Source organism: Pangasianodon hypophthalmus, chromosome 23 (assembly GCF_027358585.1).
Source record: "Pangasianodon hypophthalmus isolate fPanHyp1 chromosome 23, fPanHyp1.pri, whole genome shotgun sequence".
NCBI lineage: Eukaryota > Metazoa > Chordata > Actinopteri > Siluriformes > Pangasiidae > Pangasianodon > Pangasianodon hypophthalmus.
The window spans coordinates 13,233,181-13,256,009 of record NC_069732.1 but is presented as its reverse complement, the minus strand read 5'-3'; the positions used below and the strand labels follow the sequence as shown (position 1 = coordinate 13,256,009).

At 38.2% G+C, this 22,829-nt stretch overlaps 1 protein-coding gene across 3 annotated transcripts in view; it reads left to right on the top strand.

The window, feature by feature from the left end:
- The window catches only part of csmd3b (CUB and Sushi multiple domains 3b), a 407,371-nt gene that overhangs the window by 349,789 nt on the left and 34,753 nt on the right, over nt 1–22,829 (top strand). For 2 of the 3 annotated variants that reach the window (XM_053228561.1, XM_053228560.1), the window contains exons 48-56: nt 608–766; nt 7,016–7,204; nt 9,044–9,229; nt 10,299–10,493; nt 10,798–10,971; nt 11,502–11,675; nt 15,032–15,205; nt 15,836–16,021; nt 17,051–17,224. In XM_053228561.1, the coding sequence (XP_053084536.1) occupies nt 608–766; nt 7,016–7,204; nt 9,044–9,229; nt 10,299–10,493; nt 10,798–10,971; nt 11,502–11,675; nt 15,032–15,205; nt 15,836–16,021; nt 17,051–17,224 (1,611 nt within the window). The remainder of the gene's footprint in view (nt 1–607; nt 767–7,015; nt 7,205–9,043; nt 9,230–10,298; nt 10,494–10,797; nt 10,972–11,501; nt 11,676–15,031; nt 15,206–15,835; nt 16,022–17,050; nt 17,225–22,829) is intronic. The other variant, XM_026929912.3, reaches the window with a different exon arrangement.

Genomic DNA, 22,829 nt, shown 5'->3' with positions numbered 1-22,829 from the left:
TTTGAATAGTATTGTACCTCATATTTTGTGAGGTGAATAGAGTAATTTTTTAAAACAATAGCTGTCATGATGAATCTTTGTCAGTTAATTGTTGATATTCTTACAAGTATTTTTAGTATTGAAACCTTTTCAAAAATGGATTCATTCAAATGAGACTTTAAGTAAATGTATGTAAATGTGCATACTGAATGATAATGTTAGTATTTAAATGTTTACTTCACTGTGAACACTCTCTCAGGAGAGACTTTTACAGACAAGTATATGATGTGATTGTGTCAAGTGGGCGGAGCTTAAAGCCTTAGTCAAATGGGTACATTTCAGATATTGCTTTGTTCGCAAGTGAAAAGAAAGAATGAAATAAACATGTTTCTGTTCAATTAAGAGTTGATGAGACTAAAGTTATAGATGTAATTTATCCAAAAATCTGAAAAATGATTGACACGAGCAAAATTGTCATTTCTACCTGAAGTGTCTTACCTTAATGTTATTTTTCCCCTACAACATAACTTTGCATTTGCTTCTTCCCCCTCTTTTTCTCCATGCCCTTGTGCTTTTCCCTCTGTGTGTGTATGTGTGTGTGTGTGTGTGTGTGTGTGTGTGTTTTAAGGTCCTACAATCCACAGTCAGACTCTGGCAACTCTGAGTGGTGATATTCCCACTCCTTTCAACATCACCACCACTGGCCATCAGCTCCTACTGCGCTGGTCGGCTGACCACGGCACCAATAAGAAGGGCTTCCGAATCCGCTATGTCGGTGAGTATCAAAGTATGTATCCACTTCAATCACTTTTTCACTTGCATGATTTTTCCTGCTCTTTAATCTGAGCAAGCATGTGGATAGAAGCTTGGTGTGCGTGGGCTTGGTTTTATATCCTGGTGGGACCAAATGGATAGGCATAGCTGAGAGTTTTGACCATGTGGAGGATTTTTTTTTTTTTTTTTTATTACAAAAGCTGCAGTTTTTATTTGAAAATGTAAAAGATTCAAAAGGTTTCCTTTTGGTTACTGAGGTTAAGGTTAGGGTTAGATCTAGGTGTAGGTATAGCAGTAATTGGCTGCATTAATCATTATATCGATGGAAGGTCCTCACAAGGATGGTAAGACCAACGTGTGTGTGTATTTGTGTGTTTTTTAAAGAGTAAATTTAATGTGAAAATAAGTCAGAGACCGATGCTACATGCTTTGTGGCACGTTGCAGTAAATAGTATGTCCCAGCAGCCCAGCAGTACACACTATTAATGTTACTACAGATGCCCCTTGAGATGCAAGGCAAACACACCCATTACTCTCTCCTTACATTTCTTACTGCATATTCCATTATGCTCTGCGTGTATCACAGAGAACGTGAGAGAGAAAGTATATGTCTGATGTGAGTCTTTAATTGCATGCATGCATAAAAAAAAGTGAAAATGACAGTGCTAACTATAGGGGGTGTGTGTGTGTGTGTGTGTGTGTGTGTCTGCACAGAGAAAATTCTTCTGCACAAACAGAATAAAATGAAGCAGTCATGAGTAATGCAGTCTCCGGTCATGTAAGAGATGCATGTCCCTGGTGCCTCTGTGGAGTTTATTGTAGAGCAACTCTCAGGGGGTCTTATTACTGCATTTATTATAACATTATATCACAATGTTGCTGAATCCTCAAATCTAATTGGTCAGAAGGTGTTAATTCATGTTCTGTAAGAGCAGATCTGACAGTAGTGCTGGCTGTAATTCAAACCACAGGTTTATATCAATGTGCTTGTTCTAGTACATTATTGTTTCTATAGTAACTGTTCATTCACAGAGACTGGTATGGAGAATGCTCCACGTAATCTAAACCTAATAACAGATTTAAGGAAAAAAAAGTGTCATTATTTAACAAAGATATATATACTCGTTGATATGGTGAAGCTTTCTGTAAGTAGTCAAAGTCAGGTTTATTTTCATTTTTAGCACATCACATGGCAGTGGATAAAAACGATACACAGTTCCTTCAGGAAACTACCGTGCAACATGTAGCAGACACTGACGAGCACTAAAAGCCAATAGAAAATGCAGTAAATGCAGACAATAATACCCTAAGGTACACAGAATCAAAAAAATTAAACAAGTCAGATAAGTAGGAAATATATATAAAGTGTAGCAGCAGTGGGGAGATGGTGATACATACAGCTAAAAAAAAAAAAAAAAAATTAAATTCCACAGTGGTGTAATGTATGAACACTGTATAAGTACTAAGTGAATAAATATATATACAGTTATTGCACATTGTAATGTAATAATAATATTGCACTTGTTGAGTGAGGTAGAGTGATACTGTTGTTCAGTCTTAGGTCAGTTGGTAGGTCAGTCTCAGGCCATGGTGTAGTGCATTTGTTAAAGTGATGATAGCAGGCATTTATTTAACGTCTGTGGAAAGAGTCTCTTTTTACTGATCAACAAATTTTCCTTTAAGGTTTCCAGTTTTTTCTGTAACATGCCAAGCTGTGGGTTTTTTTTTTTTTTTTGTTGTTTTTTTTTTGGTTTTTTTTTGCTTGTTAACTTCAAGAGAGAAAGAAAGAGAGCCTAGTGAGATAATGGTTGTTTATAACTAAAGGTCAGTCCTAACAGGAATGCTATAGCTAGAAGCACAACTAGAACAGTTACACATATGACGTGTTGTTCTCTGGTAATCAAAAATAGCAATCATTGGTAATTTGCTGTAATATAAGAAAGATAAAACCCTTCAATGTGTGCTGTTATTGAAAAGTAATAATCCAGTTTGTGTCAGGCTGTGTAACACCATCACATGGTTGATTAATTTCCTATTACAATGCACCTGTTGTGTTTCGTTCCTAACGTATTGCTTGGATATTGTATTGTTATCATCTCCAAGCCTTATATACTTACTTAAGTGAAAATTCAACTAAAATTCAAACTTAATGGGGACAAATACTTAAATATAAAGTAAAAGCAACGATTTAACTTACGGAGGAGTATTTAGAGAAGAAGTAAAGATTATGTTGAGAAAGTATCTGACTCGTTTTGCCGGGAAATAAGGTTGGAGCAATGAGGAGTAATTTGTACTTATTAAAGCACAGTACATCTAAATTTTGTGTGCAAAAACTGTTAATTGCCCACAAGTAGTAAAGTATAAGAATTAAACACTCCCAGCAGGGTGACTCTATACTTAGCAATGGTTTTGGCTGAAGAGAATGAAAAAGAAATGGTAACAATTTACAATACAGTACATGAATAATCATGCACTAATACCTGAATTAATACTTACTTAAATATGAACTAATGATGAGTTAATGCATGTACTAATCACCAACTGATGAAGAGCTACCCTTAACTACAACGTCTTATGAATTCATTCGTGAGTAACGACCACCTTAAGTACATGTTGGTACACGTTTGTTAGTGTATTAATTAACACATAGGGGTAGACTAAATCAAAGATGCTCTATAAGAAAGAATATGAATTAAAAGTGCATAATTTCAAGTTTATTATTTCAAAATTGTTAATATAATTTGCCATATGCAGTTGGGTACACAAACATCATTGAATGGCGCTGGATTACGTTCATAATTTATATTGATCCTCCTTATCCAACATAGAAAGACAGACTAATAATAAATGCCAGTAATTTCATCTCGACTCATTTTGCATTATTCTCTATCCATTTCTTTACAAATCCCGCTGTAGTACTAGTAGGTGCTCTGGGTAGCTAGGGCCCGGGGCTCTGCTCCTGTGCCCACAAACGTGAAATTAATACGGTAACTTTTATTCATTTAGCAGACATTATTATCTATTTAAAACATTTATAACATTTAAAACCAGTGTTCTATAAGATTATTTTCCAGTGTTTTAGTCTGAGAATGATAGAGAATGACGCAAAAATGTTAGCGCTACGTTAAGGTTAGCTCTTCATTAGTTTGTGATTAGTACATGTTTTAACTCATCATTAGTTTATATTTAAGTATTAATTCAGGTATTAGTGCATGATTATTCATGTACTGTTATTGTAAAGTGTTACCAAAGAAATCAGGGCTGAGGATGGTGTGAATATAGAAGGTTATGTTTGGTGACATCTTCAATACCCACGTTATACATACAATCTTATTCAGTTATTTATCTTGAAGCATAGTATTTCATAACTATAAATATTTCAGGAAATACAGTGAAACAATAGCCATGAGTATGTACAGTGTTTGCAAGATTGAGGAATATGAGTCTGGACTTGCCAGTGTTTCCTGGGATATTAAGTGATTAATGATGAAGGAATGGGTTGTATTTTTTACTGTAGTTAGTTAATAATATAGTTAGTCAAGGCACCACCTGTTATATTTTGAAAGAAAACATTTTTTTCCTCACAGTAGCGGTATTCAAACACAAATGAAGTCCTCTGTCCTTTTTCAACTTTTAAAAGATGAAATGTTTTCTGTCTGGAAGCCTTGTTTATTTTTCTTTAATTTTCTGCATAACCCAGTTACACTTCTGAGCATCCATCCTAAATGATTAATAAAGGCTAGCACGGATATTGCGGTCTGTTAAAGACAGAGGGTACCGCATAGCATGGAGGGCGATGACAAGAAAAGACATTAATGCTTCACCAGAGAGCTTTTCTGGAGATTTATGTGAAGATAATCGTCTTAGATGTTTAAGTATGCAGAAGACTTTTGAGCAAATCTCTTCTGAATTGTTATGATCCCCACACACCTTTCTCTCTCTCTCTCTCTCTCTCTCTCTCTCCCCCTCGCTCTCATTCCACCGTCTTTCCTGTCAGAGGAACCGCTTTTATTTCAGGACTAACGTGTCTGCTCGTTGTAGTAGAGTCAGCAGTCCAGCTCATCCCAAGATTAAAGCCTCTGGTTCTGGGTGAACTTCCGTTCATCCTGAGCTTGTGATGACTTTCCCTGGAGAGGGAATTACGGAGCAGGGAGAGACACAGCCTCATCGCTGCCTTTAATAACAACTGTTCCCTCACATATAATCTAACTGAGATGTGCTTCATGATTGATGAGGGCATGACAGTCAGGTTAAGAGTTTTATGGTCTATTAAAACCCGGGTCAATTAAAACGTGACCGCACATGTTAACTGAGCTGCTCACTAGCTTGTTATTAGTTGTTTTATGGATGATGGATAGCGCACTCATCGTGAGTCGCAAAAACAGGTCTCTCTAACCTCTTAATGCAGAGTTCTGATTTAAAGGTTGTTGTCTACGGTTGTTCTTTACAGCAACACACACAATTATTAAATCTAAGTGGGCGTGGGTGCAGATGGGTGTCTGTGTGCTGTGAAGTCAGTGAGAATGTCGGCTTTGCATGACTGAAATTGAGGTCATTTTATGGAAGTGCTTGCTATGTTCTTACAGATAAGAGGAAATCCATGAACTGCATGTAATTGATGCTGAGAGATCATATTTGTGGGTCTCACTTTCTATTGTTTTTAATACTTGTGCAGTCATAGATAAACTATTTATGTGTACAGTTTTTGGAATTGCACAAGTGCAGTGTTGCACAGTGTTTTTGGATCATGTACAACATATACAGTAAATCCTGACAGTCTGGAACTGGACACACTGAAAATAATAAAGAAAAAACAAACTTGTTACAGTTGCTTTATTTTTTTGGCTTTTTTTTTTTTAGTGCTCAACTGAAATATATGGTATAATACATTGTACCAATACGTAGAATGCATTTTTTTATTTCTCAGGTAATTTGCATGGACTGCTGTTTTTTCCAATACGATTGTGAAAATACCTAAATACTAACTATACAGCTGCTGTCCACTTACTTTAAAGTGTAAACTTTATATAATTACTGTAATATAGAACATGTTCATCCAAATCACCGTATTATGTAGGTTATTACATACAACTCAGTACAAACAATCAGAAAGAAAAGTCATATCGGAAAGCCAACAGTTCACACAAATGTAATTACCCATATGATATAATACTATAATCCATGTATAAAAGTGCATACGTCCTCATTACTGATCTTCTGGTTGCTAATTACACAGTCCGATCCCAAACTAAATCGTTTCTATGTCACAAAAAGCCATATTTTAGGAACAGTGGTATTAATATTTAAGTAAAATGTTTGTGTAGCATTTGTAGGAATTTTGTTAGTGCACTTCAAGTGCATTGATATAGTAATTATTTTTAATACAATTTGCAAAAATATTTTAGGAATGTATTTAAACCAGCATCTAACAAGTGTATTTTATGAAATTAAACTAAATTGTACCTAAAAGTATATTTCTGAGTTATGTAATAATTATATATACTAATTTATGTACAGTATTTTGTTTAAATACAGGTTACAGTAATTAAGGTGTGATCAAAGTTTACTTTCAAGCATGTTATATATTTTAGTGTTAAATAAATTGAAAAAATAACAAAAATGTTAGTATAGATAATACTTGGACAGATTTCAGTATGTTTTGAATAAAATTAAGTATATATTTTTTCACTTGGACAGGTAGTGGAAATATAATATAATGTGGGATGTATTTTTGTAATTGGCTAAATTGTTGTGTGTTTTTATAACAGTAATTCCAATATTATAGAATATAAAAGGTCAGCATATTTTCAGATAAGAAAAAAACATAAGCTTATATACAGCACTGTGGATTTTTTTTTTTTCTCTTTGAGCCATGGTTAAAATGGTACTTTCATCATCATCATATTCATCTTGAACAAAGCCCATAAATTATATATTATTTATGCTGAATGAGTACTGGGGAGAAATGTAATATCCCCAGATGGCTATAAAATATTTGGCAAGAATAATAAATTCTACATGGAAGATGCTGGCTAAAAGGAATGTTTAAATAATGAGTATTTCTCATATTGTTGTGTCCTGACAGCCTTTGAGAAGTAGTAGCAGATTGCCAAAAAGGCAGCCAAGTGATGGTTCCCTAACACATGGCAGAAGGCATGCTGAGATAGCCCAGAGCAAGGGCGTCTCTTCTAGGTGGTGATTAAGGAGCTGATGGGGTTTGCTTTCTGTCTGTCTGCATGTGTGTATGTGTGTGTATGTGCAGCTCTGTACTGCAGCACCCCTGATTCACCGCTCCATGGCTCCATCAGCAGTCAGACAGGAGGGCATCTGAACAGCCAGGTTCGCTGGGCCTGTGATCGCGGCTATCGCCTCATTGGCAAGAGCACAGCTGTCTGCAGGAAGACTCCTTATGGTTACTACACATGGGATGCACCGGTACCTGCCTGCCAGGGTGAGAGCTGAACACGGTTACACAGTGCCTTCATTGTTGTTAAGTACTGTTCCATATGGGCTAAACAGAAATCACAATACATGTAACGTAATACCAAGAGGAACATAAATGTATGGGTTTTAATGCATTTTAAATTCCTTAATACATGAATACTACCATGATATACTTTATTTTAGGGGTTTCTTTCTTTCTTTGCAGGCAAAGCTTAAAATGTATACAGTTTTCCCCTTATCACAGTTGTAGTCCTTGAGCAGACATATTTGTCCACAGTTAGATTTGTTTTGCATTGGACTTTGCAGTAGACTTTAACTAACAATTTGTCATGGCAAATAAAAAATAAAGGCTTTTGAGTAATATGAGTAAATTGAGTAATATGAGTAAATTGAGTAATATGAGTAAACTATGCAAATATGCAAAACAAATGCATTATCTATCATTAACAATGTTATAACTATAAAAAATAGCTGACACAATAGCATTCTAACAAATAACTGAGGTGAATATAGCCATCACACTAAATATTTTGGGCTTAAAAGACGATTGTTTCAGTTTTTAATATCGAGTGCAAAAAAGTGATACAAGATTTGACTGCAGTGAAGTTTGAGTCCAGCGTGTGCTGTCTCTGCTTTGCTTCCATGTTGGATTTCTCATTAATATGTTGAACCTCACTGGAAAATGGTGAGAAGAAAATATAGCCAGTATTTCTGAATATCTCAGTATTTCCATTTCCAGTATGTATCACTCACACATACTATACAGTCACTCCTCCAGTACAAGAGTGTTTAATGGCACAAAGTGTTAATTCAGCAGCTCCTCCAGTCTCCAGTGTTCAGAATCCAGCCTCTCTAACAAGCTTTTATGGTCATGGACACAGATGCAGTAATTACTCGTGCTGCTCTCTGGCTGATGCGGTTTATTTATGATCTGTTTGATCTGTCACATTAATGACTAATCTGCTGACTTCTCTTCTCCATCTGTGTCATTTATACTGCACCACCTATCCACTCAGATCTGTGTCGCATGTGTAAATAGTTTCTGAATCAGTGCACTCATGGCTACCTCCCTCATGCAATAATTTGACAGCAGCAGCTCTGTGCCCTCTGAGGCTACGGCTTATGCGGCGCGAACATCCTAACACCAAGTGACACTTAAAAGACTCTGTAGACTTTCAAAGTGTTCCAGGTTCTTTGGCTGCCTCTGTTCTTCTAAAGTAAAGCAAAACAGGCCTCATCTCTGGTCCTCATCAGGATGTGAAAGTACAGGAGAAAATGTAGTGATCTTTGTTTCGTATTTCAATATTAGATTAAATATTACTCTTAGCAGTGGAAAAACTAGAGAGAGAGGTGTTGTATGCTGAGTCTGTGCTTAGATCATGTTTCATATTCAGAGTGAGAAAAAACCTACAATGGGTTGATGCCCTTTATGTTTCAGTGGCAGCTATATAAAAGGAGAAAGGCGCAATCAAGATAAGAATTTCCATTTGCTGGTGAGCTTGACGAGGCCCGGACAGCAGCACAATAAAGGAAACCGATCGAATCGTTGGCTTTGTGGACTTTCAAGCTCCTTTAAAAGATTTCCTAATGCCCTTCTGTGTATGATTTTTTTCAGCTACTTCTTTAATCTTGGTAATGACCTTTTGCAGAGGCTATTGTTCATCTGCACATCATAAAACATTGCACACACTCCATTTAAAATCAACTGCAAAACTAATGAATTACTTCTGAGTAGCTTACGCTTCAATAGCGCAGCAACCAACAGCTCGAATACCATGACCTTTTATATCGGTTTGAGCAAACTCTTAAGGAGAACTAAATGTTTAAAGCCTTTCCTTCCTCGTAGCTGTGTCCTGTGGGGTGCCCAAGGCTCCGGTGAATGGGGGCATGCTGGCTGTGGATTACTCAGTGGGAACACGCGTGACCTACTTCTGCAATGATGGATACCGGCTCTCCTCCAAGGAACTGACCAGCGCTGTGTGCCAGCCTGATGGCACCTGGAGCAACCACAACAAGATTCCTCGCTGCTCAGGTATCAGACTCTTCCTCACACAATCACACACACACGTAGGAACGTGTTTATAGCCTATTAAAGAGCCCCTGCCACACACACAGAGCCCTGTAACTACAGCTTCACCTCTCCTTTATTTATGAGCTGATTATGTTCTCAGTGCCAAAACATTAAGTTATTACCCATTAAAGTTCGGGCACAGATGCCTTGGCCCCATTACAAAATGGTGCAAAATGAGGACGCTGATTTTTGAAGTGTAGGAAATAGCCTTCAAATGTGTTATGGTTTAGAGCTTTTATGGAGAGCACTGAGGGCTGATTATGTGGGAAAAATCAGTATGGCGCCAGGTGATGGACTATTTCTTCATGACAGTCCATTTTTCATAGCAGTTAATAAAAAGCATTTAAATAACAATTCGTCTTGACTGTTTTTTTTTTTGGTAATTGTTGACTCAGCTTCTACTGAAAGGACAATATATTGGTCAGCTAAAGTTTTTTGGTATAAACTTAAATTACAAATTACAATTCTAATCATTCTTTATTCATTCATTCATCTTCAGTAACCAATTTATCCCAGTCAGGGTTGCGGTGAATACAGAGCCTATCTCGGGAACCTATCCGGGATTCCAGGCGTGAGGCAGAAATACACATAGAATGGGACGCCAGTCTATCACAGGGCACTATGCACACACATTTATACACTCACTCACATCAAAGGGTAATTTAGCATAGCAAATGTTCTTTGTCCTACTGGAATGTTTTTGGGAGGTGGGAGAAAACCAGAAAGGAGAAAATAGAAACTTTCACACAGACAGTAACCCGAGCTCAAGATCGAACCGGGGAGACTGGAGCTGGGAGGTGGCAGCGCTATCCGCTGAAAAATATTATATTTTTGTGCTTTGTTGTCAACAATAAATCCTTATTTGTTATAGATATCAAATGGAAATGAAATCAGAAATGGATAATGCAGATTGTTAGGAAAAGTTTTGTTGCTAGAGTCTACAGTTGGCTGCGTATTCCTAATTGTGATGTTTTGTGTGTGTGTGTGTGTTTGTGTGTGTGTGTGTGTGTGTGTGTGTTTGGGCTTTTAGTTGTTGTTTGCCCTAGCATTGGATCATTTTCTCTGGAGCATGGACGGTGGCGAATTGTCAATGGTTCACATTATGAGTACAGGACTAAAATCATCTTTACCTGTGACCCTGGCTACTACCGCTTGGGACCCGCCCACATCCAGTGCATGGCCAATGGGGTGTGGAGCTGGAGGAACGAGCGGCCTCACTGTCAGAGTAAGACACTACTCATGCTAATCAAACACTGGCCTAATCAGTGGCAGAGAAATAGTGTCATTATTCATGTCAAAATTCTGAGCATATCTTAAAAAGTTATATTCGAGACAGTGAACTACATGAAGTGTAACTGATGCCAATCCAGAGTTCATTTTGGAAATGTATAAAACTCCTGGGGTGTGTGTATGGCAGTGACTTCACATAAAAGGTTGATTGCAACTTGATGAAGCGATTGCTCAGATTTGCAACCCTTCTTCCTTTAACCCTGGTCTGTTTCCATGTAATTTTCTCCTTCCCTTCAAAGTCATTTCCTGTGGAGACCTGCCCACACCTGCCAACGGGCAGAAGATTGGGACACAGACCACCTTCGGGGCAACAGCCATCTTTACGTGCGAGGTTGGCTACATGCTGGTGGGCTCAACTGTGAGAGAGTGCCTGTCGTCTGGCCTGTGGAGCGGAACAGAGACAAGATGCCTAGGTAGACACCTTCACTCCTTTTCCACATTCACTACCTTTTCTTCAGACTCTAGTGTTCGTGAAGAGAAGTGCACAAGGTTCATGAAAAGACTTTCATTTGATTTGGCATTCAAGCTTAATGTGTGGCTCAGAACGTGTGCTAAGATTATTATATACAGTATGTGTCCTCTAACCTAGTAAAAGCATCAGCTAAGTCTAAATCACTGGCTACGAAAAAGCTTAAAATGTTTCTTACCTTCTTTACAAGGAGCTATGAATAAGCCACTGAACATTTTCCAGCAAAGAAGTACGACCTTTTTTTCACCAGAAAGTATATATACCAACATCTTTTTTAATCTAAGCTTCCTTTAAAGGTTCCTTTTTCAAAGCCACAGCTAAAAGCGATCCTGCTTCCAAATGACTGTAATCTCTCTAAATGTTTCTGACATTAAAATAATGTTCATCTCCTCAGATCTGACTGTTTAATTAAACAGTGCCATGAAACTCTTTCTTTTTAAATGGCTTTTTCTGTCATCCTGTCTCCCCATGCAGCGGGTCACTGTGGGCTGCCCGAGCAGATTGTGAATGGTCAGGTGGTCGGGGAGAATTTTGGCTACAGGGACACGGTGGTATACCAGTGCTCCCCAGGCTTCCGGCTCATTGGCTCCTCAGTGCGCATCTGCCAGCAAGACCACAACTGGTCCGGACAGCTGCCCATCTGTATCCGTGAGTGTGTGCTCGCTTCTCCAAAAAAAATGTCCATTTTCTACTAACAGTGGAGTGCTCTGTGTTTGAGTATGGGTTCAGAGCTGTAAGGGCTGTATGAGGTGATGGTAAAACATCCCAAGAAGCATCAGGGCTCTGAACATAAATGATCAGTGAGGGACAATGTGCTGTTTTCCGAGAACCTGAAAAATGTATACACTTGTGCATCCAAGCTTGAAAGCATTCATTTTTGTGAATTTCGGTTTGTATCAGTGACAGTAAATCAAGTAAGCTGTACCATAGCTATGCCAGTTGTCATCAGAAGTTTGAGTCAAAGTTATCAAAGTGTTCTGTATTTTTGCTGGAGCTGCTACAGGTGAAGAGCTGTCACTACAGTGCACTCGGCAGCAGTGAAAAGCCTGCATCACGTCTCGGTGTCACGGCTGACTGAGGGGAAGTGCTTTGGCTCAGCACTCTCCCACTTGGCATTTGGAGAATTCACTAATCTCTGGGAACAAAAGAGCCTTCCCCGTCTCAAGGGGCATTTTAATTAATGATTTATTGTTGGCTCCAAAGCAGAGTGGTACAATGAGCCCACACTCATCTCATTTATCCCCATCCAATCTCATCATACGCTCATCTATCCCACAAACTTTGCCTGGCAAATCCAGTAAAAGGCTAGAAGTGTTTATTTTCTGTAGAAGCACTCAGAAATTAGTTGATTGAGCGTGCTGTCTCATCATTAAAACAAAGGTGGATTTTTTGCCAAATGTGGTATCATAAAATACATGTAGAGAAAATTCAACTTTTTAAAGAAATCTGATACCAAAGCACAGCATCTGATTAGTCAGAAGGTGTTCATTAATTTTCAGTAACATGCCTCTAACAGTAGTTCCAGCTGTAATTTAAATATTACATATTATACCATGAGGACGAGTTTGAAAAGATTATTGGTTTTAATTTTGAGTTGTTTATCGCAAATAGGTGTCACAGATATCATTTTTCTACATAATCTCAGCGCTTGATGAGTGTCCGATTCCTCTACAATATATTTGATTTAATTCTAATTTATGTCGCACTTTTAATATATTAATATGCTCATTTCTATAGTAACAGATGGTAACGGATTTTTTAAAGCTTGTTATTTGACAAAGAAAAACATATTATTGTGGATATGATAAAGCTTTATGTGATGTTTATTTAAAATGTATGGAAGTGGAAGGAGTCTCCAGTGTCAGCCCTTTGTAACAGTCAGTAAGTTTTCCACCATGGGAGACCTTTCAGCACTGAGGAGTTTGCACTTTCCAGTTGCACTTTCTCAGTAACATGATGAATAATGTAAGTGATAACAGGAACTAACTTGTCTTGCAGACATTCTAACATTAAATGTAACTATAAACAGTTAAAATGTATGATGTTTTGTTCATTAAATAAAAAAATAAAAATACAATAAAATAATTGTAATTGCTGGCAAATCGCTGTAGTATACGTGGAATAAAACGCTTCTGGATGTGTTGTTGTAGTAAAATAATCCATTTCAGAGAAGTAACAGTAACTCTGCTTGTGTCAGGCCGCATCACACCACTCCATCTTGGGTTATTTTGCTATAACCGTACATCCCATAATATTTTACTCCTCGCTTACTGTTTCCTTTGAACCCCTAGAAGCATTTCATAATTAGCATTAAAATTACAAGTGCTAATTGTACCATTTTGTCTGTAACAATGATTTTTCAACCTTTTCTGAGAATTGGCACAATTTTATAAAGAGAAAAATGATATCCACTCTGCAATTACACTTCTTCAAAGTCCAAAGTAGAGCATAGACTTCAGTTTTATTTCTTTAAAATAGAATGAATAAGATTAAACAATCTGGTGCTAACACCAAGGATTCCTGATCTGACCTTTCAGTAAATAGGTACTTTTGGGGTTTGGATTTCTCCTTTATTTTGCATATTAAGCTTGGTGCAAATGGCTGATTTCCTTTTCAAACTATGTACGCAGAGCAATAATCATTATCAGGTTGAGGGAGAGAAAGTGAGATAGATAGATAGAGACAATATGAAAGAGTGTATGGGAGAGGCTGAGTTTTCTGCTATTTTAACACACAGCGATTTTGTTTGAAATTTTGGTCCATGGAAGCTCCTCAAATGAAGGGAAAATTGCCTTCGTGCAAAAAGAAACAAATTACTTCTGTAATTATGCAAATGAACTGTGGTTGTTTATGAGAGCGAGAGAGAAGCAGGAGTGATGAGGGGAGAAGAGCCTTCAAGAGGAATGAAAACTCCCCTTGTGGAGTGAAAAAGAAAAGACTCCATTCTCACACAGTATGAGCTCCTCTTCACCCATATTGGGGAAAATGAGAGGCTTAGTAATAACCACATTGTCATGATAAACATAGGTTTGGTATTTAGGAATTGTACCTAGGAACAAGTAGGAAGATCAGATGTTGCTTTAACATAGCCATCTACAATGTTCACCGACATAACATAACATCTTTGAATGAATCTGTTCCATGCCAGTGTCAGATTGTTGAACAAAATGAAATGTGTCTCAGATTAGTTCACACTGTACGCACACGAACACAAGGCTAATTAGCGCGTCAAGCCAACCTTAACATCAGAGTGACATCTTGCCTGAAGGCATGGCTCTACAGTTAACCAGCAGTGTGTATGAACAGCCCATTTGCCTTGTACACACCCACCAGCACCATACAGTTAACCATTTGTTCAGCTTCACTCAGCAGCTCCCTATGGTTTCACCCACTGGCAAGAAAATAGACAGTGATGAAGACATTTTGTACTTTGAGCTTTTCATGATATACTAGGGATGGCTTGTGCTATAGTCATTCTTCTCAACAGAAAGTTCTGTATAGTCAAACGGCTTTTAGTTTTACGTTAGTATGGCAGCCATGTGTTGGTCTATGTAGGCTATAGGCTTCATATGAGATCTTTTTTTTGTTGAAACACAAAGCAGTATTTGATGAAAAGATGTATTTGGTTCTTTTGTTATACTTCACATGGTGAATCATTGTCTTGTACAATAGCTAATTTTTATTAGGACTAGATTGTGGACAGGTGAATGAGCCCATACTGTGGCTTGCATAAATATTCGCCTCTCGAAGATACCCAGAATATTCCTCTGAAGCAGGGGAAAAATCAATATAGTTTGCGAAAATGTTTTACAAATTAAAAAAAAAGAAAATGAAAAGTCGTGATTCCATAAGTGTCAACCCAAGTTGAAGTGAAACCATACATTAGTTTTTGTAAGTAGGACATTAGTCAGAGAAGCAACCATGATTTCTGAAACCTGACCCCATCTCAAACACTATACCATTTGATTTGCCTTTTTTAAAAGAAAAATCATTTTATTCTGCAGCCATCAGTTGCGGGCACCCAGGCAGCCCCATCTATGGACGCACCATAGGCAACGGCTTTAACTTGAACGATGTGGTGAGCTTCTCCTGCAACACGGGCTATGTGATGGAGGGCCCAGTGCGGGCTCAGTGCCAGGCCAACCGCCAGTGGAGCCAGCCACCACCAACATGTAAAGGTGGGGAAAAAAGTTAAGTCTTCTATTCATACGGAGCTTTGGCTGAACCAACACCTGCTAAAATACACTGCATTCTGGGTAAGGTAGAGCAGCCTTGTTGCTGTGGCACTGTGGCACCTTTGCCAGTGCTACATTATACAATTTTGGTAAGATTGGCAGAATTTTTACCAGAGAATGTGTTTATAGGCTGAAAAATGCAGAAGTTTTACTGCTTTACAGATTGACAAGGCATGTGCCATGGTGCTTGTGTTTGCATGAAGATACACTGTTGCTTGGGACTGAAATGTTTACTGAGAGAGAAGCACATGCCAGAATCAAGGCTATAGATCTCTTCTATAGTTTTGCATTTCGGTTTTGCACCTGTGCTATGTCTCAAAAGAGATTTCCTCACCTGCTTCCTGTGGCAATTCAGTAACAACTAACAGAACTGTCTTTTAGTCATGAACATGCAGATGTCCAGTAACAATTCCTTTAAAAAAAAAAAAAGTAGACAGTTTACATGGTTAATATTTCTCAATAAAGAAACCGCATGGATTTAATTAGAATAAAGATACTTTATTGTTTCTGCCAAATAACACATGCACCTCTTTCCCTCCTCCTTTCTCTCCCTCTCTTCTTCCGTGTGTTCAGTGGTCAACTGCTCTGATCCTGGGATCCCAGCCAACTCCATCAGGCAGAGCAAGATTGAGCATGGCAACTTCACCTTTGGCACAGTGGTCTTTTATGACTGTAACCCAGGCTACTACCTGTTTGGCTCGCCTATCCTCACCTGCCAGCCTACTGGCCAATGGGACAAGCCTCTGCCTGAATGCATTGGTAAGTTGCTGACGCATTTGGCCCCTTGTCTCGAACACCAAAACTTGGCAGCAGCGTTGTGCTGTTAATTAGTGTCTCATTCCTGTAATGGAGGCCGAAACAGTTGAGTGACCCTCTCCCGCTGCTTTAGATCAGTGCATTAATTGAGGGACAGGTGGAACACACACTTTTGTAGGCAGACTAATTAGCGATGCCAGGTTCGTGGCTGATCCTGGCTTATTGGGAGCACATCCCGTGAAACGCCAAAACATCCTCGAGCACTATTCGGCTCAGTGAGGCGCTCTTGACGACAGCTGCAGAAAGAACGCTGCTTTAGCTCACATTCTACCCTGACAAGACTCCCTACTGTCACAGCCATCCTCTCATCCCATAGACAGGGCTGTGCTCCAAACCTCTGAGGTAGGGCCACATTTTCATTCTTGTCCATATTCATTGACAGGTTTGTGTTTGCCAGGGAATATTTTGTAATACCATCACTGGTTTCTGATCTATTCCTGGCTTCAGTGTAGCGTGTACAGGAAGGGAACTCCTAATGTTAAACAAGAATGGCATCAACACTGTATAAATCTAAAGCTCATTCTGCATTCAAAAAAAATGTTCTGAAAGCAGAGTGCATTGTGAAAGTGGAGGAAGAAAAGAAGCATAATCACCATGGAAACAAGCGTGATGCAGTGCTGACAGATATTGCAGTATTAAATTAGTGTGTAATGTGTTAAAAAATATTATTGGACTCTAAGGGACACTTGCTTTGATTTAAAACTTTTTTGCTTTGAGTTTTAACTTTTAATCACATTATTACCAAGCAGTTCTTATAGGCAAAGGAAATGACAAAGGAAGAAACGTCCACAATCTGATGATGGCAGCATTCTGAGAGCAAACTACATTAACACCTCACTTATTGTTATATGAGCCACGACTGGGCTGTAATTAAACATAAATTTAGTTTGAAATCCCTTTGTACTGTAATTAAATTTTAGCACTGAATATTTTTCCTGTGTGCGCACGTGTATTTGTGTGTGTTTTTAACAGTGGTGGACTGCGGACACCCCGGATCTCCTCCCAATGGAATACTGAGTGGAGACAAGTTCACTTTTGGCTCCACAGTGCGTTACTCATGTACAGGTGGCCGGCAGCTGAAGGGCGAATCCTCCCGAACCTGCCAGCTCAATGGCCATTGGAGTGCACCAATGCCCTTCTGCTCAGGTATCTCTCTCACACACACACACACATACACACACACACACACACACACACACACACACACACAGTATTCCAGCAATTGTCTGTTTGCAGACACTCTAAAGAACAGGAAGAGGTCTAGACATTCTGTTGTACCCACTTATGAAACTGCACTTGGATGATTGGACGATCGTTCAGTTTTCCTCGTTTTGTGGCTCTTCCTACAAAAATATAACCACCAAGTTACAATAGAAATCATTCATGTAACCGCTGGTAGTTCCTTAAAATGGACAAATCCACCAGTGATTTCAGACCTCACTGAAAGGGAAATTGCCTGTATCCACTTTTTAAAAAAATTAGCTCTAAAGTAAGTTGCTGGCACCGAATCAAGGCAGAAATGAAGCGAGCTCCGAGTGTGGGCAGTGGTCTGCAGTAGCTCTGCGTGGGTGCACAAAGCATTGCTACATGCTTAAAGCGCAACAGCAGACATTAGTTCTAGCCCTAGTGCACTTCTACAACCACAGTTCACAGAACACCTTCTGTCCCTTTCTAGACAGCTTGGTTTTAATGCAGAAATCCATATAGACAGGCACAGTGTTACGGTGATGTATTTGATTAAAGATGACCAGAAGCCCTTTGGGAAGAGAAGGGAAGCAGTGGCTCTAGCTGCTTGCTTTATCTTTTGTTGAACTTGGTTGTTTGCTCCTCTTAGTAGGATGTGACTCTCTTGGTAATTAGGCTTGTGTACAAGTGTTCTGGTCAGTGTGTTATTTCAGTAGGGAATTGATTGATCTGTGTGTTCAGGACATTATTAAAAGTTTCCTGCCATTTTTATAGAGATGACAGTTCACTTCCTTCTGACCAGAGACTGCAGGTTGAAAATGCGCATATTCTCTGGTCAAACCAAATAGGTATGAATATATGTACTAGAGGCAGCCAGGCTTTCATCACAGTGTTATTAGGATTTAAGGACCTTCTTGCCAAGGTTCATCGAGGTCTGTACTCTTTCTGAGCCAGGTTTTGAAGCAATACATCACATTGTCCTTGAGGATTTTCAAAGGGGAATTAATTATAAAGGCATAAAGCACAATCCTGGAAACTATACCTGAGCTAGTGACATTTACAATGCATTCTACAGTACATAGCAGTGTGATTCACTGAGCTTCACAGCATTTTCCTGAAGACCTTGATAATGTGACATGTCTGGTGCTCTTTTAGAACTATGTAATAAAATAGCGCTCTGAAATACTCTACATGTTTTCAACTGTTAAAAAAATTATCTCACATTTATTACAATATAGTTAGTTTCAGATCCAGATAGGACTGGGTGATATTGCATAAAAAAAAAAAAAAAAAGTCTTGTTTTTTTTTTTTTTAATTTATAAACAATTCTTGATAACGATTTCGTTTTTTTTTTTTTTTAGTGTGATGTCAAATCAAGTTATCAATAATATAATTTGTAATGAAAATTGTTGCCTTAAATTAGAAAAGAATGCAAAATGGAAGCATTTTTACTAGGACCCCATCTTTTGGACCCCACTGTACATCTGAACATCACCAACATCAATCTTGATGAGAGCATTTGTAAATTGCTTTAAAACATTAATTTGAATGAACCTAAATAATTGTGACGATTTGGCCAGTACTAGATCCAGATCTCTAGCTGCAATAAATAAGTGACATCTACATTTAGCAGACACCCTTATCCAGAGAAACTTCCAGATGTGCTTTGTAGTTTCTATCAGAAGCATATGCTCATGCTAGATCAATAGGTCAGGCTCTCGGACACCATCAAGCTAAACCCTGTTAGGGAGAAGTCAGTACAGCAAGAAAACATTTTTTAATATGTACTGCTTATTTAAGTGCCTGGTGAAGAGGTGTCTAAGGCATGTGTTGGGATATATACGTAAAATAGCTGTCAGTGCTGCGAAATGTTCTAGCTCTATTTGGAAAAGTAGCAAAAGACTGGTGGGTATACTGTTGGGATCTGACTGTTAGGTTCAGCGCTCAGCCGTGGCCTATATTGCATGCTTCTCTTCCCCTATTCCCTCAATACCACCAATAACGTTTCCATTACAACTTCATTCTTCTAGGTTAGATTGTGGTCACACACACAGAATCACCCGATCACCACTCATTCCTTAGACCTTCATTAAGTGTCTGTGACCCATAAAAGGAAAATGCAGACTGGGCTCATCCCAGTCCCTCCCAATCCCCCAATGGGCTCTGTGACCCAGAAAGAGACCGCGGAAGTGAGAGAGAAACAGAGAAAGAGAAATCAATAGTCTACTTTCTGATTCTCTTTCTTTCTCCTTCTTCCTTCTTTTCTGTCTGTGTCCTGAGGGGTTTTCTTGACTTCCCACAGAGTTCACTGTGCCTCCAGGACCATGTGGGGTTTTTTCTGGCAAAGAGTCAGAACAGCTTCCTCTCTCTGTGTGTTCCGATGGTTTCACATGCACAAATATGCACAAACAGATATGTATACAAGTAAACAGGTGTGCTACATGTGTACAGTACATAAACACATACCTACTGTGTGTCTGCGTGGCCATGTGTTGTGTGTGTGTGTGTGTGTGTGCGCAGTGCATGGAGACGTTCAGCTGTATCGGTATGTAATTATGAGCAAAGCCATTACGAGCATTTGATTATGTGAGCAGCCCACTCTAATTGCTTCCATCCAGCAATAGGTCTCAACATCCAACATCCCTCCTCTCGCAACATAATGGTTTGACAGCTTGATCTGACCCTCTCTACATCTCCTTCCAGTCATTTATACTCTGCCCCGAGCAGCCAGAATCCCAATTAGCAGCACACAGACCAGGCTATGAGTCTGCATCCAGCTGGTAGGAGAACCATCCTCACTTTCACCCTACTCACACCTCAGTTACCACTGGCCCAACTAGAGCAGCTGCATACTTGGCTGAGAATTATTATAACTCTCTATATTATCACTATTATATAGCTGCCATCCACAGCCGAGAGAGTTCCCAGTTTGCTAATATGCCATCACTGTGCTGCGGACCTTCACGGTTGTCTGCCAGAATACTTGCACATAACATTAACATGTGTATTAGGGGTCAGTGTCACCTTTATCAACCCAGAAAGTACAGAAAATTTGATTAAATAATTATCCATTGTGATTCTGCTGTTGTATGCTTTAAGGAAGTATCATTTGGAAAATAATTAATGATGGAGTTGTATGATGTCCTTTCCACCCCACGGTTGATTATTTTCCTATAACAGAACAGAAGTCTTTTTTATGCTAATGATTAAGTTTTTTTTCTTTATCAGTGTACAATGAATTATTGTGTATATGATGTACATACTTTAACCAAATACAGTTACAATTAATATTGTAGAATATCTATAGTCTAAGTTGTCACTTAGGGTTAGCTATAAACACTAACCCTAGGATTAGTTATAAACAGTCGTCCCTCGCCAGCCTCTCTTTTTATAAAAAGTTATAGTAATCAGTAAGTATGATAAGTAATAATAAAAGATATATATGCAGCTTGTTACTAAGAAACTGCAAACTGAAAAGTCCTCCATCCTAAAGACTCTTCCATGGTGGAAAACAGCTTTAATCTGAATGTTACAAAGCACTGATCTGATCCTTACATAAATGCTGAGTAAATGTCTTCTTACAGAAAGCTTCATGATATCCACAATTAGACAATATTATTTAAATGATTTTACTTTTTAATCCATTTATAATTAGTCTTACGTTGAGCATCCGCCATGCAAGTCCCTCGGAAACCTTAATGTTTTATAACAAGCGCTTTGATATGAAGCTGTGACTTGAGTTACAACACCTACTGACCAATCAGATTCAATAATTTAACAGCTGTGTTGTAAAAATATTTATCCTGACAGCCCTCAATCAAATAATCTTTCAAATTTTCCAGCATTTTTGTGTAGTATTTTAGTTCCAGTGTACAGACGATCAACTTCTTAAATGTGTATGATATATATGACACAAAACTGTTGCTGTTCTATTCAGTTGATAAACTGTTCTATCTAGTGAATAGCAGACACTATATTTCCTTTTTTAAAACATAAATAATATATTTTTCCAACATGGCATGCAGCTGCTTCTTGTTTGTTGGGTGGAAACAAGATAAATGACTCAAGCAGGTTAGTAGTTATTCATGAGAACAGAGTGTTTGTTACTCGCTACTCAACTGAGCGAATTATTTGGGAAAACAAATTGTAAGCAGCTATTCATGGGAAGAAATTGTTTACGAAAAACAAATAGTTTATAGGGTAATTTCTTTTTATTTGCTTCTGTTTATATGTGATTAGAAGATATGACCTTAATTTAAGAAGGATTTAAATACGTTTGCATTGTCATTTGTAGTGTAGCTAGATTTAGCTACTTGCATTTTTAAAGTATCTTGCACAGAACCGTTTGGACGTAATGCTCCAGCGGGTACAGTTGTGAGAGTTTTTATGTGATATTATGCAAGAGTAGACATTTAAACATTATATGCATGCAAATGTAACATTCATGTGTCAACTCTAGACAGCTTCAGCTCTTTTCTTTGCACTGCGTTGAGTCTCATCCCAAACCCAACCCCAACCCTACCTGCTGCTTTCCTGCTCAACCAGCCGGTGTTTTATGTGATGCAGCACCACAGGCACGCATGATGTATAATGGAGATTTTGGAGGACCTCTGTGAGCTATGATTACCCATAAACTCATTTTTTATGTGTCTTTGCACAAATATATACATCCATCTTTGCAGAAGTATAAATCAACCTTAACACCACTCGACTAATCAAGTCAGCACAGTGGTCCAGACTGTAGGAATTAGATTTGTCTCATAATATGCCTTTTTTCTGTGAAATATATAGAATGGCTTGTAATCTGTTTATTTAGTGCTTGTTGCAGCTTGTGTTTTGGTCATTTGAGCTTCTATTATTTATAACATTCTTAACAAGTAAAACACATAACACACGTTACAGAAGTAGCTGTTGCAGTTAGATGTTAACACCGACCTGAAGCATTAAATCACTGCTAAAAAGGTCCCAGTCAATAATCCATTTCATCCATGAACACAATTTTATGTTTTCCTCCTATTGATGTATACTCACCAGACTGTAGACAACTTCAATAGATTAGCACTACTAATATTTTTCTTTCTACCACACACACAATTGATTTCTCAGTTCTGACTGGTCAAAGGTGATGATTAATTTTCTCTACTGCACTGCTCAGACAATAGTTCCAATTGCTAGATTTGTATTAATGCACTCATTCTAGCATGTTATAAGAAGACTATACAGTTTAAAATTTTTTTTTTTATTATTTGTCTTTAAAAATAGAAAAGCTATTGAAGGAACAGTTTGTAGCTGCTATAACATAAATGATAACAGGAACTAACTGTTTTGTGAATGTTCCACAAATTAAATGTAACTATAAGTGTATAGAAAGTATAAAATGTCAATGAATAAAGCATTGTTAGTAAATTGATGTGGTATAAAATGAAGAGGAATAAAACACTTACGGAAACACTTGTTTTATTCCTTAGTTAGTTATGATTTGCACATCAGGGTATTCAGATCTTTATCCATTTGGGGCTAAACATTCCCAGAATTTCCGTACTGTTTCCATTTTTCTGCAGTGAAT